Source organism: Lampetra planeri, chromosome 9 (genome assembly GCF_965212315.1).
Source record: "Lampetra planeri chromosome 9, kcLamPlan1.2.h2, whole genome shotgun sequence".
Taxonomy (NCBI): Eukaryota; Metazoa; Chordata; class Hyperoartia; order Petromyzontiformes; family Petromyzontidae; genus Lampetra; species Lampetra planeri.
The window spans coordinates 9,587,761-9,614,692 of NC_136115.1; the positions used below are offsets into that span (position 1 = coordinate 9,587,761).

At 41.5% G+C, this 26,932-nt stretch overlaps 1 protein-coding gene across 1 annotated transcript in view; it reads right to left on the minus strand.

The window, feature by feature from the left end:
* The window catches only part of LOC144720660 (netrin receptor UNC5C-like), a 141,779-nt gene that overhangs the window by 27,560 nt on the left and 87,287 nt on the right, over positions 1-26,932 (minus strand). The window contains exons 7-14 of the mRNA XM_078597583.1: positions 26,253-26,417; positions 19,938-20,132; positions 18,206-18,769; positions 17,030-17,117; positions 15,063-15,231; positions 13,511-13,747; positions 9,641-9,790; positions 8,789-8,953 (exon numbers count right to left, since the gene is read on the minus strand). Coding sequence (XP_078453709.1) covers positions 8,789-8,953; positions 9,641-9,790; positions 13,511-13,747; positions 15,063-15,231; positions 17,030-17,117; positions 18,206-18,769; positions 19,938-20,132; positions 26,253-26,417 — 1,733 coding nt within the window. The remainder of the gene's footprint in view (positions 1-8,788; positions 8,954-9,640; positions 9,791-13,510; positions 13,748-15,062; positions 15,232-17,029; positions 17,118-18,205; positions 18,770-19,937; positions 20,133-26,252; positions 26,418-26,932) is intronic.

Here is a 26,932-nt window from a genome sequence, read left to right on the forward strand (position 1 = left end):
TTACACATCGCATTGAGATGAAGTCGTATTTAGACATTCTGTAAATTAAAACTGTAATTGCACTGCAGAAAGATGAAAATAAGAAGGCTTGATATACGTATCCGTTTTCCCACCTTGGTCCATTCCCTTGGAATTTTAAGAATAATAATTTTTTAACAATTCTAAGAAAATTGGGCAATTTTCAATCCGATACTTGATATATATACAATGTAATAAAAAAAACAATGCAATTAGCATTAATCTTTGTCTGGACGTGTTTTCCCTTTGAAAGCCACTCGTCATTTTCGCACCTCTCTGATGAAAACTATTTTTTGCTACAGGCTATCTTCCAATTTCCCCAGATTTATTTAGTCACCATCACCTATTACATGATCTCACATTTACATGTCTGTCAAGACCAATTACTATACAAATGCCAAAACAGCAAACAAATACATTGGAGCATGCACGTTTAAGTAAAAAAATACAACGTAAGGCAGTCCCCAAAGCCCAAAACAAATTAGTCATGTAACTACTGTATACCATAATGCATGGTGCCAAAAACCTTCAAAACAACAATTTTAATTTATAAAGTGCATCACTGCAATTTCACATCAAGAGGCTTTACATATTTTTAAAGCATTTTGGTTACAACAATACGCCTATTTTAAGTGCTGTGTCCATAACCTGTGATTGCACTCCCCACAATGCTGATTTTTTTAGGCAGCCATCAGCATTTTCCATAACATAAGAAAGGTGATTCCATGATCAGTCGCAAAAGAAGTCCTATTTACAATAAAACATCCTACTCTGGGGGCATAAACACCGGGCACCACTATTGATTCCCTGTGCCCATTGCGGATGCAAACATGGACTCAATGAGGTGACCAGATCACTCGAAGTAAGCAGATCCTCGAGACTTAAAGCCACCAAATATCACTGAAAAAATATCTCACAATACTGAAAGAGGGGATGAACTACATGGTTGACAAAACCCATTACTTTAAATGCCATGGAACTCACAGATTTCGCAGGGCATCTACTTCAACAAGAGGGTGATCTTGATAAAACCAGGACAACCTCAGAATTTCACCTGTGCTGATCGGATGAGCTGAGTGTACTGCAGGGGGCATCATGGCCCGGTGGAGCACGAAGGCAGTTCTGATTGCTCACACTCTCATGCCTCCTCTAAGTAGACCATCAGTGAGATATACACCTCGTGAAGATGGTCACCACTGTGCCGCTGGCACAAATAATTAAAAAAAACTTTCAATAGATATCCATAGAAGACCTTCAGTGTGGAGTCTGTGATTAATCTGATATGCTAGGCCCCAGATGTGAAAGCACTCGGGGCGTCTGGTGTGGAAAGTCACGTGAGCTTTAAATAGCACTTGAGGTATGGCTGGGCACAGTGTCACGTTCATGACATGATGGAACATGCCAATGGCTGTCGATAATTAATGCACAGTCACAAAATATATTGTCAGCTTAAAAATGTAAACGATCAAATATAGAGTACACTGTATGAGACATTAAAAAAAATGGATATCAAGGTCAAAGCCAAGACACCACCTTGGCCAATTACAATGATGCCACCATAATTTGGCTACTATTGGTATGAAAATGTAGAGTGCTGTATATTGTATACTGCATTTGGATGTCAATTAAAAGTGAAAATTAACATGCTCATTTATCCGTGAGATGTTTTGTTGAGAAATGGTGACCTTGCCTTCAAAATATGAAATCACACACGCAAATCTTAACAGAGCTTTACTGTGCTCTGTGATAAATGCCAGTTGTTAATTTTGCATGGAAGTCTATGTATGTATGTATGTTAAACTTATTTCGCACCGTACATAGCCAACCATGCTAATCGGAGGTGCGGGGGAATGGCAACAAACTAAACACAAAAAACATGGAAATCCATGCAAAATGAAACTGATATTACTATGACTTACATTTCTGATATCAAGACATCAACAGCTTTGGCAACATGAAAATAGCACAAGAGTGGATTAATTGCACACGAGGCTTGTATTACACAGACAATTAACAAATATATATATATATACACAGGATAAAAAAGGAATTAAACATTTAACATTAATTAGTTGATAAAGCTAATCACATCAATTGTAAATGTCATTACAGAAAGTAAAATCCGTAGCTTTCTCCCTGTGAGTATTGTTTGTAAACAAAGAAAGGTAAACACTTGAAGACTGATTCTAAAGTGACTGAAAGAACAACAGCTGTTCTTTGTATGGCATAAGCCAAGGTAAACCTCATGACCTACGTACCAACAGCAGCCAATCGATATTGCAAAACCTTTCAAGCACTCAAGTGTCACAAGCTGCCCAGCCTGAACACCGCCACTTGCAATTACTAGCCACAAGGCTCAAAAGTAAGTTCGGTTAACTCCACACTTTTTAGAATGCCCAAAAAAGCTGCTTTTCAGTGAGACTTGGAAGATAATAAAGTTGAAAAAGGAGCAGAGCTAACCGACCAGGCTGCCTTAACTTGCAATTTTATTCACCAAGTGCCATGCCTTTTGACTAAGGCTTGGAGAGGGCAGCACATGTATGCCCCACATCTGCTCCTAAAAAAAGTACATTCTACAAACCTGAGCAGCATTGTTCCATTCCCTGTAACGCTGGAAGCCTTTGTGGTTATATAGATTGAGGTAGATATTAAACACCAAAGTGAACTATCTGAAGTAAGAAAACATAAAGGACCTTGACAGTCAATTTCCTTTGCATCGTGCTGGAAAAGGTCCTAAAGGAATTTGAAACTCAAGGCCACTGTGTCCCCTTTAACCATTGATTTATCCAAATCTTTTGACCACATCGACCATTTCCTTGCTACAAAACAAAATCCCACAAGAGCGTACAATATTAAGGTCCTTGATAGCACAAGTGAATAGCTTCCTTCTAGAATAAAGGAACATATCAACACCATGCCCAAGCGTAGCATTGACACGAACTCACTCACACAAGCACACAGAAACCCAACCTATTATGTTCAGAATATGAAACATGAGGCTTTGGAATAATGCTCATTGTGACGAAAAGTTCAGTTGATGCATTATTTGCTATCAATCAATACTGTAAATTATAATATAAGGCTGCTAAAGAAAGAATGCATGACAGCAAATGGTAACGCTTGTGATCTATAATTATAGTGTGTGTGCTGCACATCAGCTGCCTATCCTTTTCCATAATAAGCAGTGCACAGGAGTTGCTGGTGAACCACATAGTGCCATTTTAACGACAGTCAATTGTTTAAGTTGGTCTAAGACGACAACACTTGATTGGTCCTACAGATATTTATGGGCTGTCACGAAGTTTATAGACGAATTCATGTCAATATCTAAGCCCATATCTGAAGTAATCTAGACAATACATGCCCAGTGCCATATTTCACAATATTAGACCATTGTATTGCTGTGGAATAATACAAATTATATGTTTGAAAAAAATTACAATACTTGTCAATATAGAATGTTATTATAGTTCATTATTGATATATATCGATAACAATTACTACATCCCATAAAAAAAACTGTGTATATATACATTTACTCATGCATTTAAACAAAGAACATGTTATTCATATGAGAATATAAGGCTGCGCTGAAAACAAATGGTCAAAACTATTGTAGTAAATATAATGAAGTTCTTCTATGCTGGGTAAATTCCCTTAGGCCACAGTCCAGTTTGTATTACTGCCTCAGGTAACTGTAATGGTGATGTCTATTAAAAATGTATGTCCCACACATGTATATATCAGTATTTCATGAGTGATAATATATTTTTACAAAAATCAATTAAAGTGAAAATGAACCGTATAGAGTTGCCAGTCTAAATTGAAATAATTACTCCTGTTTGAACTACTGCCTATTCTGGTGAAATACCTAGGGTATTGGCTATAGTAAGGATTGAATAGTGCTTAATTTGCTGATATTTGGTATATACTGCATGCACATATATTCTCATATGGGATGGAAAGGAATTGATTATCCAATCAAAGACACATTTTCATGTGGCAATCATCCAGTGTCTTTCTGCCACTATCAATCATCAGCTCATCTGCACATTATTGTGACTTGTTTTCTTCAATTACTTGTAGATATCAATAACCAATAATACAACAAAATACATATGTAATTTATATTATATAGTACCTCCGATTAGTGCAGTTGGCTAACGTACGGTGTGAAAGAAGTTGAACATATCTATATATAAAATTTGTGAATGTGTGTCTGTTCGAAATGTTGAGCATACTTCCCGACATGTAACAAACTTGAAATTTGACATGTGGGTAGCTTCCAGACTGTACACAATTCAAAACGTATAAAAATATACTTTTGTATTTTTTTGGGGGGGGGGCGCAATGGATATATTTTGCACGGCAAGTGAGCGGTGACGTCACATCTGTGATTGTCACCCGCATGCGGCAGCGTTACGCAGTGTGCCTGCTGACGTCACCCCCCCCAACCCTCTGTGTAGGCCGTGTATCCCGCTAAATGCGCGGCATGGCTGTTTGGATTTTCTAAGTCAACGCGACTATTTTCAGCTCGCTCTTAAATGTAAAGCAGAAAATACATCTGTTTGTGTGAAGCAGCAAAAAACTCTCGATTGCTGAGCTCTGACGTCATGCGATTTGCACAGCTGATGCTGTCTGGAATTTCTAAAGGAACGCGACTATTTTCAGCTCGTCACGTCATTCCCTTCCCAAATTGCCTGCGTAAGGTTCAATTTCCTTGAGTGAAAAACATCCGATTTAGTTAAATGTATTTGTTTCGGTTTTCTTTCTTTCTTGCAAGCATCACTTTTTTTAAGGGTTTTCCACTCAAATATAAGGCAATATGAAATTAATCCAAGGCAAGAATCTAAGTCCCGGGCGAAGCCCGGTAGTAAAGCTAGTACATTTTAATTGGGCATGGGCCTGTGTAGCGGTGCCACAGTGATTAGCCACAGTGATTAGCCACTGCGCTACAAACCTGGCAACCTCAGCACACTTCCTAGACATGGGGAAGATAATTAGCGAATACTTTCAGAACCTGTCCCGGACCTCCCTGAATTTAGTTCGTCCAAAATTAACATCTAGCGTGGTGTGTGAACAACATTATTTGGGAGACAATAGCGACCAGGCGTGGAGCAGGTTGCACAATCCCCTCGTGAATTGTGAAATAATTAATCAGTGCTTGCTATCAGCACTTGCAACACACTAATATTGATCTGTGATGGATCCTTGTATGTGCATTTTCTATACGGTATACATTCATATGAATGTACAGTCCTGTGTGGCTTACAGCAGGACTGGGGTGGGGATTGGGGGGCAAAGCGGTTCAGATATCATTCGCCACTCATGTGAGATATTGCAGTGTGCAGCGAAATATATCAGGGCTAAATATGTCAGACATTTTTGCACCAGGCACACCACATCCAGTATGCCTCTCGCTATGGCCGTGGATATTAGTCATGTCCAACTCCAGTCTTATCGTGGCCATAAAAAAATATTCAGTGAGAAATTAAGCCCTGCAGTGCAATTTGAAATGGAAAATGACATACATTTGGAAACTCATGTGATGAAACGTTAAATTGTCTCATCATAACTTACCATGGTGCACTAGACATCCAGCTGCTTACAATTGCAATTAAAATTTGTATTATATATAGTGTGAAAAAATACCAAGTGTCTATGCTTTACAGAATAATATCAGGGCAATACAAACAAATTGTGCAATTAGGAATAAAAAAGTGTAACACGAAATACACAATTACATCGCACGTAATATTTAACGACTTTTACGGAATATTACGGAATTAAAAAAGAATATTACGGAATTAAATAATATTTTTTTCTATCTACGTGGCTTTAACGAAAGACTCAATGAATATGAATATTTAAATAATATAAGTTTAAACAATGTGGGAGAGTTTGAAGTATTTCCAGCACGTGGAATGTCATTTCAGACTGTAGGCGCACAGGAGGAAAAGGGGAGACCATCCCATTGTGCAGGGGTTGGAGTTGGGAGATAATGAGGGAAGAAAGTAGTAGAGATTCCATTAATCATTTTGGATCTGAAATTTAGCAAAAGATGCACACGTGAATGAAGAGCTGGTGCAGAGTTCGAGGATCGGGGGAATATAATTCTAGTTTAGGGAGGCTAATAGTGCATCATATCATATTAAGGTGTTGCACACTGCCATAATACACATGAATGTGCAGCTGTGGCATTCTGACTGCCATGCACTCCTTGGCATTCCTCAGTATTAATGTGTGTAAATGTTTTAAGAGATAATCATGCAATCAAACTATTACAGCTATTTCAAGGATCTTGTTCACTTCATCATCAGCCATGATCAATCCACAGCTGGATGGAGTCCTCCCACGACCCATTGCCATCTTGCACGGTCGTGCAATGTAGAAACTTTTTCACCGACGTGACATTATTACACTTGTGGCAAATTTATAATTGTGACATGTTCAATTGAAAATGTTGTACTATACTTTTCACATTTGACATTTGTGTATACCATAGTTGACACTATATTTACATGTATGGGTTATTCTGTGGAATTAGTTTTCATGTTAAACATTTGAACATGTGTTCTGTTTTATTCACCCTGCATTTTGATCATAGCCATAATATAGGTTTTTTGGTTAGATCGCAAAAATATAAATGTGTCGTTAAATCCGACACCACCTGACATAGCCAATTAGAAAGGTGTGTCATGTAAACAGAACATGCCAATTCATTACTAGCACAGCACACCAGTGCTTTGGAGAGTCAACCCACAACATTTACAATTCGAGCACAATATTTCGCCAGTAATTACAACTAGCATCATCAGGCAACAGCCAGAGTTGTGACATCCTCCTGTTTCGCCCTTAAATAGAAGGATAAATGTGATGTAGTCACTTGTGAGCCAATCAATATTGGTCATAGGTTTCCCTTGCAAAATAGACATTGTCTAAACTATTTCTTACTTAGTTAAAAATACGCAGCTAGATGTTAATATTGCTCTTTAATCACTGCCATATCAGACACCGTAAAAAACAGAAAGCAAAGCTAACTTTGGACCACACAGTGCAATTTGTCCCGCTGAATGCATATGTAGTGACATCGCAGGATGTCACTGGGTAATGCTGGCCCTAGAGAGGCACGGCGTGCAGTGTATTGACATCGCAGACACCTCTAGGATGTGGGTGTAGTACTGGCCCTGGAGGGGCTCGGTCAGCGCTGAGTGATAGCGCTGGATGGCACCACTCTTGGTATGCAGTGCCAGCCCAACAGGATAGGGTGTGGAAGTGCCGGCCATAGGAACGGGGTTACTATAGGACATGGCACTCCGGTTGACCCGAAAAGACACGTGACCGGTTAAGTCTACAAAGGGCCCCAGGTGGGGGCTAGGGGTGGTCACGTGGTCCGGATAGAGATCCTGCTAGAGGGTTCTGGAAAGTGGTCGTGGCCAGGGGTGGAGCTGGCCACGCCGCAGAGGATATAAGCCGGGTCCCCCAGAGGGACCGGCGCGGTTGTTCATCCTGAAGAAACCTCTGTCTACGTTCTACGTCCTACAGAGTCTCCAACACGTGGGCCATGACCCAAGTTGGGGCCCGGTCCATTGTAGATAGTTATGGTGTAATTAGCGTAGTTAGCCTGGTGGTCACCACCATAGGTTGTTATTCTGTTAAGGGGTAGTTACCCCGTGTGTTGGTGTTAATAAATGTGTTGCCTCCAAGAAGTACGTCTGCGTCTCAGTTGAACACACTACACATATATATAGGAAGCGAAGCCATGATATATGATGTAGAGGGCTCAGAATCATGAGCAGAGAACCGGTAAAGCTGCATGTTCCAATCTTAGCCCAGGAAGCGCGGCAATTGAGATGGAGACTTTGACAAAAAACAAGCGTTCCGTGTGCGAGCCATAACCTGGCTATCAAAGTGTGAAAATCTCGACTGATGAGCAAAGTGCCACCCCATGACTTTATCCCCACTTACTTCCAGACGCACGAGACACCATGGAAACCAGACACCAACACTCACTTTGGATCGCACAGTGCAATTTGTCACGCCATGAACAATGCATTTTGCTCAAACTCGACGGCGCACATACGTACGAACAACGCGGTGGCGATTTTCGCACTTGAATAAATATAGGCCAATCGATCATGCTGCCAGGCCGAACACGTCTCAAAGAAATTCTGAATTTCAGTTAATAATAGATACGTTCATCATGTGCAATTATTATAGTCACATTCTTTATTCCTTATATATAATAATGAAAAGGTATGCAGCCCCTGAGTTACTGTCTCGCAACACTGCTGGTCAAAGGGGATCCACGATCCCGTAGAGGGAGCTCTGGAGAGCTCTGGAGAACCCATCTACTGGGTGTTTTAGCCTCCTCTTTCACACTCACCAGACGTCTTTAAAGAGGTGGGAGTCCCAACACTTTACCCCACCATGTGTGGCCTGCAAATCGACCAACTGTGCTTTACGCATTTAATTAATTGCACAGAAATATACTGAAAGTATGGACAGCATTTTAACCCACGACCTTACGATTGTGAGTCAAGCACCCTAACAACAATGCCAGCTGGCCAAGTTTGAGACAGAGGGATACATAGAGAAAGACTTGACACGAAGAGCCAGAGAAAGAGAGTTTGAGCGAGAGAGACAGAGGGACAGACACAAGGTGCTAACGAGTCCACTCATGGTATTCCATGAGAGTTTTTAAGTGCCTTGCTCAGGTGCGATGTGTGGAGAAGGCGAGGTCCCTGGAGATGCGGAGGGGGTGACTCACGTTGAGCAGGGTGGTGCGCAGCTGCAGCACCTGGCCCTCGCCCTCCAGCTGCTGCACACAGAGCTTGCAGGAGAACTCGGTGCTGCTCAGGCCGGCCCTCTCCAGGGTGAAGGTGCAGTGCAGCAGCCGCTGGCAGCCCGGCCACACGTGCCAGAAGGGGATCTCCTGCACGGCGGCGGCACACCACAAATTCGGCATCGGCAAATCTGTTCACTTGTGTTGCTATAGACTTGAGGCTAACGAATGGTTTGACAACAGCACACATTAGTTTCTTTGTGGTGGAATCTTCGATTTGTAAACATTGTGGAGGTATCAAATATTGTATATACCGGCTTCAAGTCCAATGCTGAATGCATTTCATACAAATTTACAATATGTTTTAAGATGAATGTTTATTTTCAGGGTAGAACAATATATTCTTTCTTAAGCAATTTAATACTTGAGAAAACTACTAAAATAACTCGGCTCATCATTAAAATTCCGGGGGTCTATAAAATAGATAACACTTTTTGAGGAGTCTGTAACACTCCGTAGGAACATAGAATGTTCACCACTGGCTCAGGGTTGCCAACAAAAATGAGTAGAGCCTGACGTCACTTTTTGATTACGACCACAACTTCACAACTTGGGTTGCCACCTCAGGGGTACAACAAAGTGAACATATCATGGAAAAAATATCTCACAAATCCTTCAGTGGTGTATTTAATACGCAACTGACAAAGTGCAGGGACTTTAAACGTTTCGAGCAGACTTACATATCTCTCAAGACAACTACCTCAAAAAGAGGACATCCTGGGAAAGCCAGGACAGGTGTCAACCTTAACCACAACTGGCACTAATCCTCTTGTGTACCTGCAACTTGCTGTGTGCATTGTTCGTCCAAAGAGTGTCTGGGACGGCATGCATTGAAAGCTGAAGGTGGCCAGAGTTGGCTTTGAAGTGCAGTGTTGATGGCTCTCCAACCATATGGCCTCCCAGTCGCTTCTCCAGCTCTACCACTTCCTGAAAGGAAAGATAAGGGTCCCAATCCATCAGGGTGACACGTGTCAATACTTGTGGCAACATATTAAGTGGGATTTATGGAAGTGGAGTCAACATCCCAGGCTGCCTAGAACAGCAATACTGGGTAAGCCACGTCAGCAATATCGCACATATTGACTTGTTTTTTTCCCAAAATAGAGCAAGTTGTTAAGAAAGAAGTAACCCCACACTTTTGTAGAAACCCATGCAGTGATGAGTACATGGCTACAATTCGCCTGCAGAAAATTAGGAATTGAGGTCATCACACAGAAGACATAAACAGCAACATCAGCAACCATTGTCTATCCACTGGTTCTGTAATGCCACAATACATCTCATTCCTTCAGATCTCGTCACTCCATCTCTGCACTTTTTCTGTTAATGTGGGTGTTTATTATCACTTACAGATTTGATCCACGCTTCTTTGCACAAATTTGATCTTTTTCTGCATTTTAATATAGATGCATACACACGCAGAATGAATAGATAGTACAACACTTTCAGTACTAACAAGCAGCAGCACCTGTGTAAGGCTTAGTTCATAGCAATATTTTGTAATGTAGGGAAGGCGCCTTAAAAGTGCCCATGGAACAAACTCAACAGATGAACAGAAAAGGCCAGAAATATGTGCTGATTACAGCCATTTGCTATCCGGTGCTCTAATCACTGTCACTTTTTATATATGTGCACGTTTTTTGTAGACAGCTTCTGAATATAGCTTTGTGGTTAAAAATAAGTAAATAAAAGCAATACAAAGTTACAAACTGTCTTAACTTTTTATTCTGCCAAAGGGTCATTAAAATAATTTGTGATTCCATCCAGCTTTATATATTTTTTTTGTACTTTGGCGGTGCTGTGAGACCATAACCGGACAGTTTGCACACTTGTCAACACAACAACAAGCCCGAAGACTCATCACCCAGAAGAACAGTATGAGACCAGCAATACGTCATCATATCTGGCCATTCTCACTTCGCTGAAAGAAACAAACATTTATCGTGTGCCAACATGCGTGTGTGTGTGCAGTCTACATTTTTATAATGAGGTGTAAAAAACTCACAGGATCCGTTGACAGAAGCACATCAGCAAATGAAATTTCATTGACACTCATGACGTAGGTAATTTGCCAAAATCGCTCGTGATGTATTGCTTCCTATACGTTTTCACTAATCCACATTTAAACGATCGATGTTTTTTTCTCAAGTGTTGCATTCCCGTCACTTTCACATCAGAATACGTCATTAACACACATCTCATACCCTAGCAAGTGTACAAAATAGGATACTGCAATCATATAAAATATGTAAGACATGACTGAAATTATTTTACTTTTGGCCACAGCGCCATCAACTCATTAACTATTATTGCAAACAATGCAATTTGATAGTTCATTTCCATGGGATATTCATTAGTTAGTGCTGGTGGTCTTTCAGTGATACAGACAGTGAATATTGATGGGGGTTAAAACTTGGGCTTTAAACAAAAAGCACCTCAAAGCCCAATATACAAATTTATTTTCCAAGATCATAGTGATATGTTATAACCACAATGCCACATCTTACCACACATTACACATAAGATAACATTTGTTTTCGATATATAATGGTAGTTGCATATATGTGTTTAAATAAACAATTGCAAGTAATATTCACACAATCAATATTTCATCCTTGACAGTATAGTTTTGTTTTAGATATCAACAGACTTACGTAAAAAAACACGTTTCAAAGTAACTCAAGAATTATAGTGTGGGTTTATGTGTCCAATCTAGTTGCATTAAGTGTGACTTTACACCCAGCGAAATGAGGTCGCTGTGGTTGAGTTAACCAAATTGATTTATTTATGTATTACAATATCTTATTACAGAATAGCTTACTTAAGGTCCAGTCAGTTTGATTACAAGCGTTGCGTTTCCGCAAACATGGCAGGTGTGCAGTATCATTACGTAATAAGGGTCAAGTCTTCTCCATGGCAAGATTTTCAGAAACAACGCTCATGAGGGCGGTCACTGTAGCAGCACTCCAGCCTCATTTATACACAATTTTAACCTTCACATTGCACAGACCACATCATTTATTGCACCTGGACAAAGCAACATTGTGCTCGAGGTAATATCATTTATTCAAAGTCAATTATTGCATTTTTTAGTTTTTTTCCCATTGAAATGGTGACACTTTCATCGAATAAACCTTCCAAAAGAACTTTCTTCTTTTGGCCAATCGTCAAGTAAAAATAAATAAATGCCAAAGTAATATCAAGACCTGTCTTCTTTCATCATTTATTTCAAGGAACAACTGTGTAGTTATGAACTGTCAGGCAACACAGAACACAGTGTGTACTTTGTGTCACATAAGCCTATTGGGTATAGGTGGCTAGGTGGCCCAGAAGGCTGAAACATATGTCAGGGAATAATCCAGCACCAAATGAGATCTGCCGTTTGAACCTCAGCCACCCAACCCAAAGTAACACAGTCAGCTCATGCGTGGATAGCTTGAAATCCATCATAAATCATGGTAATTGCACTTAAGTTCAGCCCAATTAGCACATCAATTAGCATATATTTGTGTGGTACAGGACGGAGCGTCTGTAGCGCGTTCTTGCGGTCTGAGATTATCTTTAACATCATACTCGAAGCAATTTTTTTGTGAGGATTCCTATGAAGTTTCTTCCAGGATTACATTTTGTATAACAATTTAATGGTTTGCTTAAGTTGAAGTGAACTAAAAAAAGGTTAAAATAAGAATAGGCCTTACCCTTTCTTGGTAAAGATGATTCTTTTTTATTACTCTGATTGCCCAGACAGGGTGAAGCCTATTCTTTTTATTTCATCATTTTGATACTGGAAAAAAAGGTCCCGTAACTAATCAGATGATCGTGAATTGAAATTCAAATTGTCAGTTGACCCCGTCTGTCGACTTTCCAAGCTTGATAAAAAGAGTACCACATTGTCGATAGTCAACAGTTACCTTAACATGGAGAGATCAACTGACACCATCACAATGTGCAATCTTCCGAACTGGCTGAGGGCCACCAATAGATATGAGCAGTACCTCACGCTTGTTTGAACAGCGAGCAGTTAAGAGACTTAAATTTTGCCTATCTCTATAAGTGGTGAGAAATCTCTCTGTCCCTTCAATGGGTAAAGATGCAGCCCTGGAATGTCTTGCTCATGACAATGCTGGCAGAATAGCCTCCACTAGAGGGACCTCCAGAGAAAACATTTCTATGGTATTTTAGCCTCCTCTTCCACGCTGGTCAGGCATTTTAGAACAGGTGGAAGTACCTACAATTTAGCCCACCATATACAATCTGCTGATTGACCAATTGTGGTGTTCACATTTAGACTGCGTGTGGAAAGACCAGGGAAGGTTTTGAGAAAATTGCCCATGAAAGAACTGACGACCTTCGGAATGCACGTCTAGTGCTGCTAACACTTACCCTATGGTCGCATCCTCGCCCCTTTAATATGACAGAAAAGGAGGTGCATTATTCTGGCCAATTCCGTGTATCTGTTCAGACTATTTGAGTTAGGTTTTATGAGCACTTTTAAGCTATCTTTCCCCAGCTTATAAAGTCTTTGGATGAACTAAGCCTTATACAGGTGCTATCATGAATATGCCACTATTTAGCGATAAAATGTCATCGTATTTCTATTTGTATTGCACTTGGGGGCGCGATCCTCGGGAGGGAGCCAGCTCTCACCGTGAGGGACTCGGTGTCGTCGTTGAGGCAGTAGAGGCGCAGGCTGTACTCCAGGGAGGGGCACACGCTGGGCGCGAACGCCGCCAGCCTCAGCCGCTTGACGGCCGCCGGGCCGAGCGCCTCCCCCAGCACGGCGTACGTGCCCGGTGTCTCTGTGAGCACGTGGCACACCCGCTCCTCCAGCTGCCAGTGGCAGCACGGCGGCCGTGCAGGCTCCTCGCCCAGCCTCAGCACCTCCTGCAATGCCCATGCACGTGGCTGGGTGAGTGGGTGGATGGATGAAGGTTGGTAGGGTGGGTAGCGTGGGTGGATGAAGGTGAGTGGGTGGATGGATGAAGGTTGGTAGGGTGGGTAGCGTGGGTGGATGAAGGCGAGTTGGTGGATGAAGGCGAGTGGGTGGATGAAGGTGAGTGTGTGGGTAGGTCGGGGAGATGGGTTGGGTGAATGAGAGAATAGGCGGATGGGTGGGTGAATGAATAAAGGAGTGAGTGGGTTAGTGATTGAGTGGGTGAGTGAGAAAAATAATAAGGTGAATTAATGAGGGTGTGGGTGAGTGAGTGAGTGGGTGCATGAGTAAGGGAGTGAATGAGTTTGTGAATAAGTGAGCAAGTACGCATCAGATTTAGTGAGTGGGAAAGGATTCTGGTAGTAGAACTCCAGTCCAGCACAAGGTTTTCCAACATTTAATTTGTTTCAAACGGTGTTAAATACTTCAATTTTATAAATTCCTGGGTTACTATTGTTTAAGGTTTTTAGGAGTCTGGAGCAGTGCTCAACTCGGCTGCCAGCCTTGAGCCAGTAATGCAATTTACACATACTCATTATGAGGATGGATTTATTATAGAACTGTCCAAACATGCACCGCACGACCTTCCTAAAAAATAATAATTAACCTTAGTGAGACTTAACTCGAATTAATAATGAAGTAATTCATACAGAGCGCTAAGTCTAGTCGCTGGAGCTCATGAGAGAATTGATGGGCTCTTCAGGCTACCATATGCCACCGGATCCATCAGAGTCACTGTCCCTGATACAATTTTCCACTGGCACATCTGAACCGAGTCCACACACGGTATGGAAGGTTTCTATTGGCTGTTTTTCGTGCTGAATAAAAACCAAATAACAATAATACTCTGGCTCGAGGCCAACCAAGGACAGCGGCGAGGCTGATTCATTGCTTGTAAAGTCATTCTGTACACTATCAGGACACAATGTCACCACATCATCTATAGGCGTCTTGACTCGTTCGTTGCATGCGACCTTATTAGCATGGCTTGGCTGCTGCAGTTCTAGAACAGAATGGCGCCTCCTGAGTTGCACCAAGCTAGCTCGGGACAGCCCCAGCATGGTTCGTTTGTGCAGTAATAAAGAGGTATTTCTTTAGAACTGCTTTTTGTGTTTAGTTTGTTGTCCTTTCCCCGCACCTCCGATTTGCACGGTTGGCTAAGTACGGTGCGAAAGAAGTTCAACAAACATACATACGTATGAGACCCACGCATATCGAGGAAAGAAATGAGGAGGCTTGAGGACCTTGGAGTGCAAGGGCCCTCACCTCCCAGTGCCCAGAGCTGAGCTGTCGCTTGAGGCTGAGGGCCCAGTCCTCCGGGCTGAGCTCGGCGCAGTGGCGGAGGGAGAGGATGACGGGGGAGAGGAGGGGGATGTTGGGGGGCCCGCATGACACCACGGGGCTCAGCAGGGTCTGGCTGCCCTCCAGCACTGGCCTGAAAACATCGTTGACAATGCTAGAACATTTTTTGTCACAAATTTTTTTTATATATGTAAAAAAGGTTTTTGAGAAAAGTAGAAACATTAATGGTGACACATGTTAAATACATCAGCAGCACTTTAGTGCAAAGGCATCAACAATTATAGAAGCATTTCTTTGCTCAAATTAATAGGAGAGGGTGCTTCCTGATTTCAATTAATCAGAGACCACTAATTCACATGAATAAACACGTGCAGTTGGAATTTTTGTTGTATCGGGATTTGTATCTGATGTAAACAGTGGAGGAAATTGCCTTATAGGACTGAGAGGAACAGATTTCTGCTGGTTATATAACCAGATATTTACAACAAGGTTTGAACGTCTGGGCATATCCACGAAGCTTGATGCGGGGTTCAGGTATAAAATGTTAATTTTAAAGACATTTATTTATTATTAACAGTCAAAGTGTTGCCTTTCCCAAATGAGTTTTGGGGCTGTGCACATCTCCATTGACAGTCCTCAGCCAGTGGTGGAAATTCCACATTGCCCTTGAGATTGTCAGTCTCTCCAAAAACACAATTCCTGTTGACGTCCCACAGCAAAGTACCTATTTTATCGACCTTGAAGGAATGGATTGCTTAAATGCACCTCTTATTGCATTTTGAAATTGCAATTTGACGACTAAGTCAAACACTCTACACACGTGCCACATGGTTGCCTAATTTATCGAACAGAAGGAAGCTAATATTAATCGTTGAAAATAATGTGGTAATTTTTTTTATGAAAAAAGATTGTATTATACAATTCACAGCCAACTACCAACTCTGCGTTTGCTAAAACAACTGGTCATTGAATATTTTATGTTGGCCTTAAGGTAGGAAAACAGTCATTTATATTTACATATTAATCAAGAGCAGTACACTGCAATTTGAAATGTAATTTTAAGCATTATTTACGTAATAGGAATTTCATATCAGCATAAAATTATCAGCAAAATTCAGGCCACAAACTAAATTTGTGAGAAGCATTTAGAAACAAGACAATCCAATTCATTTCGCACAAAATCAAAACACTTTCAATGCAGCATCTGCTCATTTAGGCAGAGCTTAGAGAATGTTTTTTTTTATTATGCATGCATCATTAAGTTGCATTGTGGCCCTCTGTGTAAAAATCACCTACCATGCAGGTTTTTGTATGCAGGCGTCAGTTTACATACGGTGGCAACAAATCGCTCAAGGCATTGTGATCATGTTTTTTGGGATGAGCAGAGGAAGAACAAACATGCTGGACAAATAGGCTGCAGAGGTCAGTAATCAAAGGCTTACTTGTCAATCACGTATGCTTAGGAATGCAAGCCCTCTGGTTAACCCTTTCATGTCAAACTACCTGTGTACTTACTGAGATGAAAACATAAATGACAATTACATAATCTTTCACTTTGTTTCCAATTCATCTTGTTTTTAGTTCTCAAAGAACATCCCTCCATGCAAATTAAAGGCTGTTTTGTTAAATGTGCATATATACGTTGCAGTATAACAATCGTCCACCATTAAACAGAAATGATATCACAATGGTGCCTGCACCAGAATTTGTGTCTGTATGTAACACATAAAACACTGCAGTACACATACAATTTTGAATGAAACAAAGTACTGTGTAAATATTTGTCGTGAGATAATGCACAAAATGCGAGGCATTTGCAGCGATTAATGTTCAAATTGCTGCCTTGTGCAGAAAACAGCTGGCATAAAACACGGAATGAGGACGAATGTAAAAACACAAGAGGTGTGCGACACAAATGGGTTAAGCCTCACCCGCTGTCTTCTCCCCTGTGGACCGTGAGGTACATCTGGTAGAAATGACCATGGGGTATTGCCCCTGGTGGCACCAGTAAGCCCACTCCTTTCAATGCGGCCCGGCAGAGATGGAGGGAAAATGAGACAAGATCTCATAAACATACACCTCGGCAAGCGGCCTTCACTTAATATCTGCAGGCTGAAAACCCCACGCAGTCAGACTCTGGCCTTCCCCTTTGCTGACTACACAATGGTTCCTTTTGCAAAGTCAACACAATATTATTCCACCATCCATGTTAGAGGTTTTTTTTGGGTTAGATCGTGTAAATATATAAAGGTGTCGTTAAAACCGGCCACCACCCGACACAGCCAACTAGTAAGGGTTGTTACGTAAACAAAACGTGCCAATTCGTCACTATTACAGCACAATAATGTGTTGGAGAGCCAAGCCACAACATTTACAATCTGAGTACGACGTTTTGCCAGTAATTTTCAACTTCATCAACTAGCTTCATTAGGCTGTCGCCTGTTCTGTTTACGTGACAACCCTTACGAGTTGGTTGTGTCGGGTGGTGGCGGGTTTTAACAACACATTTATATATTTCCGCGATCTAACCCAAAAAAACCTCTATTATGGATGATATTGGTCGCGAAAGCCTACGTATTATTCGACCAATTTCCAGAATATGTGCATTATATATGTTAAAAAACAGTTATTTAACAGCGATGATTTTTCAAAACATAAACCTAAAGTATAGTAATCTATGCAAGCCTTTACATCAATGTTAAATATTTTTTTTTTATGCTTGGTAAGACAATATTAAATGTGTTGTCCAGAAATAGTCTTGCATGTTTTACCAAATGTTTATTGATAAACAAGGGTCTTTCAAAGTTAAGCCTTGTTTTCATCACTAGCACGACATCAACATTACTTTTACTTAACGAATTACAGTGTCCTTAGTCAAGTGAAGCACTTTTACAATTTGTGTGGCAATGATCTAAGCCAGTATTATGTATCATCACAGAATGTTCAACCTTTTCAATGTGCAACTTGTCATGCATTCAGGTTTGAATGGCAGCACTCCCAATGATGCATTATACGGAGTACCAAATAAATTAATGTGGCTACAGCAATAATTAATAATTCATAGGCAATCATAAATGCGTAACATCTGTTGGCGAGTTTACAGTTACCTGAGCTCGGAATAAGAAGCCGCCCTCCCAGGCATCCAAACGTGGCATAGACACTCGTTCCCTTGTCTTGGGACAGAGGAGCACAATTCTGAGACCTCCTTCTCTCCGACACACAGGAGTCAGATGTGTCCGTTTCCATTTCTAGTTTGATGTTATTCTCTGCGGACAGTCTCGTCGTTTGGTTAGCTGCACCTGCTTCAATGCCCAACCTCTTGTACGACAGCACAGATCTGTAGTCTCCTGTCGCACTGTCTAAGTTTACATCCATGTCTGACTTCCTTGGTGACAACATGCTCCCATAAAATCCGATCAGGCTCGCCGAGTCTCCGTCGAGGGCCAAACTTCTCGATGACAACCTGGCCCCGTTTTCTCTGGACACGTCAGCAGATGACACAGTGGGAGAGCTGCAGACCTTGATCTTTAAACCAGGCAGTGGCTCCAGCAGTTGGAAATGCGTCATGGATATCTTCTGCGTCATGTCACACTGTGGGTAAACTGGCCCATTGAATGAGCTGCTTCTAGCTGTCAGATCAGAATGCATAGCCATCCTCTGCATTGTGTTATCTGCAGGCAATATCACACGGTGAGAGTTTGGCGTTGTAAATAAAAATAGAACAAAAATGTTAGGGCATTATGGGTTAAAGAAAATATTAGCAACACTGTCAGCCAATGAGATTTTTAGACCAATGTTATCAAGCAGCATTTGATTATGCAAGCAAACTGTGGATTGTTTTTGACCTATGTCTCATCAACAATCATGCTTGTTAAAAAAAAATTATGCTGAATTACCCGATTTGCTAACAAGCCTGACTGATAATCAGATCCACAAAGTCACAACCGGCCCATATTTTGCGTCCTGAAATACAAATTCTGCTTGATAATATTGGTCATAAAACAAAAGAGAAGAAAAATTTGTGATAATAGGTTTTTCCCCTTTTTTCTGGCAACAAAACAGGTGTTAAGATGTTAAAACACCAAACTGAAACCTTTTACAAGGAATCATGTCTGCATTAACCACAATGCTTGTGGTCAGAATGCAAACAAAAGACATACTCTGATAATATATGCATTGTCCTTGAAACTGATTGGTCCACACCAGAAACAGCTTTCTTTTTAGCCTCGTCTCAAACGGTGTTAGACCAGAGGTCTAACGCCATTTGAGACATCTTAACACCTGTTTTGTTGCCAGAAAAAAGGGGGAAAAAACCTATTATCATATTTTGGTACTGGCAAAGGAGGTCCCATGATGCAAATATAAACTTAGTGATGTATCTAGTACAGTCTATTCCTTTTGTATCATGGCTGCAGGGAAATGTGCATAAAAGGTATGTAAGCATATATTATTTATTTGCTCATGGTAAATAAACTGTAAATATATATAACGAATTGTTAAGGTACAAAGGAATAATTGCATTTGAATACAGTAAAGGGTTAAAAGAAGCACAATATATAAATTATTTGCCAGCTAATAGTTTTCAATGAATATAACGATTATAATAATTAGAAAAAGTATTCCATTTATCATGTCTATGAAATATATTTACTTTCAATTACACTTCACCAACTGTTTGAAACATTGGAATAGTTATTTGACCGAACATAATTAACTATTAAAATTCAAATGCTCCTTTACAATGCCGAAGTAAATGGTCTTCACAATCAAATAACTGTTCACATTTTGCTCACTATATATGTACAATTACTGCAGTGCATTTCATTGCAAAGCACTCACCGTGTCTCACGGCCTTTTGACCAGCAGGCGCAAAGCCCCCGTACAAATCGGAGTTGGAGTTGATGATATCGGCCTCGTAGTTTTGTCGCCGTCGACGATAAAGCGCGACTGAGGCAGCCAGAACAATGCCCACTGATACGACCAGGGCGACAGCCACACCACCATACAGGGCCAGCTCATCTCCAGTCTCTGACGCTGTATCACAACAAAGGCAAATGAAACCCGCTCCATTCTTATAACGAAAGCAACAACATCGGGCTGTTTCACCACCTGCTCATTTGAAAAGTCGCTGTCCAACAGAAGAAAATTGCCCGAGCTTATCGCGTAAAGGTGTAACTCAGCAAATGCTCACTCGTGCCATTGCTGGCAGAATGGCAGAAACACCTCCCAAGGTGAGGGAGCAAAAAAGAGCTCCTCTAGAGGATTATTTTGGCTTGCTCGTCCACGCTTGCCAGACATCTCCCAGCACTCTGGAGACTTTGATGGAAAATTTTAACCGGTTTAAAATTATTTTTAGCAAACGGTTAATCGGAACCAAACCATTCAAAACAACCATAATACAGGTTTTATGTGTTAGATCGCGTAAAGAAATGAATGTGTCGTTAAACCTGCCACTACCCGACACAGCCAACTAGTAAGGTTTGTCACGTAAACAGAACATGCCAATTTGTTACTAGTACAGCACACTGGTGTGGTGAGCAAAGCCACAACATTTACAATCTGAGTACGACGTTTTGCCAGTAATTACTACTAGCTTTATCAGGCGACAGCCAGATTTAAAACAACGTTGAAGTGTAACTCGTTCAATTGGTTTTCGCTAAACCAAAACACAGCCGAAAAACCAATCGGTTCGACTCCCTGCCAGCACTGCACGCTCATTTCATACAAACATTCAACCACCCCAATGAAGCCCTTTCCAGAGATACCACAATGCAGTCAGATACAGGGCTGGGAATTGAAACTTGGGTCACTGCCATTGTATACCCCACCACCACAGACATATGCACACACACAGACATACTTGCTCATTAGACACTACTTCTTATATCCTCAGCGGCAAAGAACAACAAACAGAATTCCCCAAATTGTCCTTTAGAGAGCACTGCATTGTACGACTGTTGACGTTTGTTTACAGTGTTTGTTCTTCTTTTCCTTTCCTATTGTGTTGATATACAACACACTGCAGGAAGCCTTTAATTCCTTGTTTGTGCAAAGTGACCTGTAAGGGGACAGCTATTTACCAATTACGCTGCTTTATGTTCAGGAATGCTGCTGAGATGATCCCAGTTAGAGTGTGATTGCAGATTAAAGCCAGAGCAATCTGCAGCAGGCAACTTAATCAAGGGTAAGAGAATGCTGCCTTCCTCAATGCCACTGCCATTAATAAGTGATTCGACATCACTGATATAAATTCACTCAAGTCAACAAGGCATTATTATTGCAATCTAAAACTAACACTATTTATAACAGTAGTAATGTTTATTTACAATTATCATTAACGGGAAAATTATGAACACTGAAAAACTATATTTCAATCAGAGTCTGTTATTTAACCAGGTGAAATGTACTGAAATTACTGTCAAGAATAATTACTTCCATAACCGTGGTTCTGTAAATCCATGGAGGATTTCTCTTAAATGGTGCTCAAAATAAATGTAAATTCAACTCACAGCCATGAACATAACAATATTGTAAAATGTACACAATTAAACATGGCGATTATCATTCTGAGACTGCAAAAGTACGACAATCAGCTGCCATTAAATTAATTTTCACTAATTGGGCACCGTGCCTAGAATCAATGTGTTTATTGTTAAATGTAGGCAAGTCTCATCAATCAGTGCTTCAACAATTGTTCTTCGTTGACTTGAATAGAATACATGTTAAACATAAATATTTTTAATCGTCCATTGAGTGAATGGTGCTCAGTTTATATATATGTAGTGACATCAGGGATGTCACTGTATGGTACCGGCCGGAAGGGTCGTGCCGTTCGATGTTCTGACATCGTGAACAGCACCGTGTGGGTGGCTGTGTGTAATAACCAGCCCTAGCAGGGCTTGGTGAGCACTGGGATAGTGCGGGTACCACGCACAGCGTGTGGTGGGGGCTCCCACATGGGGGAGTGGGTGAGTGTCAGCCCAGGGGCAGGGTTGCCCCGGGCCATGGCTCTCTGGTTGACCCAGTAGACACATGATCCGGAGTGTCCACACAGGAGGCCCCACGTGGGGGGGCTAGTAGGTGATCACGTGTCCGGGGAGAGCTCTTGAGAAGGATCGAGAGCGAATGAGAATGCTCGAGAAGGCGGGCGGGGCCGAGGGTGGAGCGGCCCCACCCGTAGGGGGATATAAGGCGGGTCCCTGAGAGGGACCGGGGTCGCTGCATTCTACAAGCTGGAAGCTCAACACTGACAAGCAGGAAGTTTTACGTCTCAAGCCAGAAGCTCTTCGTCCTATGAGGCAACCACGTGGTCAGAGACCCGAGTGAGGATCCGACCCTTCGTTGCAGTAACCCCTCTGTATTGCGTAGTTATCTGGGCTGTCACCACCCTAGGCTGTATCAGGTGAAGGGGCCGTTACCCCTTTGTGTTACGGTGTTACAAATAAATGTGTTGTCTCTAAAAGGAACAAGGTCTCCGACTCAGTTGGACTCACTACATTTTTATTAAAAAACTATTTTCCAGATATTTAGTTAACGTCCTTACATACGCTTAATGGCGTCCCAACAAAGTAATGTACGGGTGTGCACGGTGTATCGGAAGAGCAATTTAAATGCAAGCACATATTTCATGCCACATTCTGTATCTTTCGATGCACTTATTTAAATGAATAAAATGTGTTTAACGTGTGAGTAAAACACACGCAAACAATGAAATAACTGCTGACAACATTCTGAGTGCAGTCGCGCGCTAGTGTAACGCAGCGCTTTGGAATCAAGGTGCGTGGATCAAGCAGATACAGTATCGTTGTGTGACAAAACTCGCATCTCAAATGGATTATTGGCACCTGCGCGCACATTTAAGTGTTATCCCTGTGAATGGTACTGGAGTGTAATGGTTAACACACTGGATGTTGCAATACAGAGGTTGCTGTTTCTTTCTCCCAGTGCAGCAGCTGAAACGATGGTGCAAGGTTTTTAAATACCCGACCGCCTCTGTCCACCCAGCAGTATAAACGGGTACACAACATTTGGTCGATTGGGATATCGTTCATGGTGCGGTAAAGTTTTGGAATTACAATTTTCTTTAAATACATCCGGCCAGCGTAGAAGAGTAGGAAAAATACACTATAAAGCGCCTCTCCCAGAGCTCCCTTGAAAGTAGTGGCCCTTCTACCAGCAGTGGAAAGAGCAAGCCATTGGATGGCTGCAGCTTTACCCTTTAGCACTTTGAATGAATGTGTTTTCTCAAAGCATCCTGTTTTGTCGCATTTGCCACAATGCTCGGTAAGTATTTTTTACAAATCCTGAACATGACCATCTTCACTTGATGGTTTTCTGAATAATCATGATTGTTGCTAAATATAACAAAAAAGAGAATGTTCACTGCCATCTTGATCAGCTCAACACGAACACTTTATCTCTTTAAATATATTCAAAGCCGACAAACATATGCAATACACAAAGAAGACTTCCATCCTTCAAGTGTGCATACATTTGAAATACATTCATGAATTAACACCCTGCAATTATGTTGATTATTTTTTAGTTCTAATCAACACTGCACAAAACCACACCACTTGATAAATAAATTAGTGATGCCTTGTTAACTTTAGCTTGACAACACCTTTAAGCTTAAAGTAGCAGATAATTGCTGTATGTTTTTTAATAGTAACATTGCATGAATAAGGGAATTAAAAAATAGATTTTTACATTAACGCTTTTCAAGGTGTGATTATATTAGTTTGCGGAAATTGTCGCATTAAACCTTCAGTAAAGTTGCTTGAACATCATTTCAAACAAGCCACACTTTTATTGTTAAGAGAGACGTACACAACAGTTGACACTACCCAGTATCAACAGAACTAAATTGATGACTCTTTGAAATGTGTTTTGATTGATTCCACCTTGCTGGGCCATCAATAATAGACTTGTGGGCTGGCTGGCAGATGACAGAATCCCCAAGACCACATGTCAGCATGCATTACTGTTAGACAGCTCATTAAAAGCTACTACAACACCACAGGAGGGGTGTCTCCAGTAGGACTGACAAAAATCTGAATTATTGCATCTGCCGGGACCTGTTTGTGCATTCAATACCCATGACAATTGTGAAGGGAGGTGTTATTTAAAGCTAGAAGTTGCTAAGGCAAATATGTATGAGATATGGTGCAGGTCAATTGCCGAACAAAGAGAAATCCATTGAATACTACCGGCAAAAAAGACATTTTATTTTTGAGAACGCACTGCTCATGCATGTGTGCAACCGCATGTGTGCATGCATGTGCTTGATATAGAAACCTAAACAACTATTGTTTTGAATTTATGAATAAGATTGAGATCTTCAAAAATAAGTGAAAATAAAATCAACAGCAATATGGTCTTAAACTGTCAGTGAAACTATTATAACTGTCCTCTCTCACCGCTGTAAGAAAAGGTAATTTGCCAAACACGTGAATTTTCTGAACATATAGTCGTCGTGCGTAGATAACAACGATAGCAGTGAGGTGTTTTAGTTAATTTCGTGAGATAGCTGCATATCCCAACATTTAGCACATTCGTTTAAAGAGCCAATTGCTCAGTCTGAAATGTGATTCTCACTAGTGCCCCAAACATACACTCAGAAGTACGAACTGTTGTGTATTAGATAGTTAAGGTTCTGTTATATCATTCTAAGAGTAAGCATTGTGTACCAGCATCACAGCATAAGTTGAAAGTTTGAAAATTATTGACTCGAACGGTTTGCCTTTTAGTTCTGCCCGAAGTTTCAAACCCTGTGTGTCGAGATATCAACCATTACCTCAATGACTTATTTGCGACATCGGTGCGACCGCTATTCATGCGTGCCTCATGGGCATTTGTTGAGCAGCGATTGACCATCCCTGTGGCGTATAATTGAGAACTGCCTTGTTGCGCCTCATTGGCACGCTCACAATTGAGCCACTGAGAAGATCACCGTCTGCCCACTTTGAACGCTGGCCGGAGTCCGATGAATGAGATGCTGTACCCGGGAAACCTTGCTGCTCTCTCGCAGGGCTCGCTGCCTTCTCTATCTGCAGCACGGTGCTCTGCTCATGTTGGCCTAGCTCTGGTTTGATCATCTTACCCCATTGTGAACCCCTCTGCCTGTCACTCTTCTCTTCTCTCTTCCCTCCTCTCTGTCCTTTTTCTATTTACTGCTTTTCATCACATTTATGGGCGTTTCTTGAGGTGTCTTTAGGTCCATTTATCCGTACATTTATACCCTGTACGGCAACCCTTTGTGTAGTCAGTCTGTTTTTCAACGTTTGCTTTTGCCGAAAATAAATATATTAATTAATTTTAAAAAAGTGCTATGCATATCTAGGTTTATTTTGAAATGTAGATAACTGACATTGTTTTATTGAAATAGCAATCATGTACATATGCGTAAAAGGCAAACCAGTCGATACGAGCAAGAGGGAGATCAAGATACATCACGTGCGAACGCATCACTGTGTTTCTACTGAGGCAGTGTTGTGTGGCATATGAACGAGAGAGAATAAATGCATCAGAATGATGCCCAAAGAGAAGAGAGTGGCAGACAATATGCGTTTGGGCAGCAAACCCTTATCAGTGATGATACAAACTTGTCCTGACTCTTACAGAGTGGTTAGTGATGACTCTCCCACGCTTGCCATCGAATAATAATATAAATGTTGGAGACTCGGGGAGACACTTGACCAGTTAATGATAACCTGGGACAAAAGCCCTGGACAATGTGTGACTGGCAAAGAATGAGGACACTAGGGCACCTGGCCAGTTAATCAGATATTAGTATTAGACTCAGAAAAAAAAACTAAGAGTATGGATCCTTGCAGTCACGAAAACTTCAAATCTAGAAAGACTCAGACATGGTTGGTCAGTGAGTCATCTTCGGGTACAAAACCACAGGCAATAATTGACTGGCAAGAAATGTAGACCAGGGGATTAAAAGGGGGGAGCCAGAGAAGAGAAGGGAGTTCTGGAGGGGGAGTGATGAAACCCTGGTGTTGTTACCTGCCGTATGACGGAGACGTTACCGGTGTGGGTCATCAAATAAAGAGACCTTTACTGAACATGGTGTCAGCTGAATCCTTTCACATATACAGTGTACACTGTGAATTTTATTTTGGAACCATGCACTGGTGAAGTACTCACTTTGTATGCAGAGCGCGTCGGAGCAGTTCTGGGACTGCAGTGGAGAGCCGTGGCAATCCTTGCCTCCGTTGACGGGGGCCGGGTTGGAGCACTCCCGGCTCCTCCAGTGGGTGCAGTCGGGACCACAGTTCGACCACTTGCTCCACTCCACCCAGCCGCCATCCACTGCCACGGCACGCAGCACAGCAGGCGGGACGACGACATGGCACGCGGAACACAGCACAGAATGGCGTTATGACTTGTGCAAATGGGTGCATAGAGGAACATCCATTTTCTATACAGCACGGGGTCACTGCGCTAACATCGATAACATGGAATGAGCGGCGAGAAAGCAGCTTCAGCACAGCACATGGTGACTGTGTCACCAATCGCACAGGAATATAAAACTCAGCTCCAACCCAGGAAGTCACTGTACTATGATCCACAACACGGCATACTACCCACAGAAAGCTGTGCCTCAGCAAAGTACACGCTCACTGCACAAACATTCACGACACCACATCAACAAAGCAAAACACAACTGCTCTTCATTCACATGCATTGCCCTAGTCACAACATGTGGCATACGATATATATAGATTTTAACTTAACATTCTCTCTGGGACATTACATTTGAAGAGCATAAAATTATAACTGTATGTTGAGTTGGTAATCCATTCGATAGCATCAATAAATTGCTC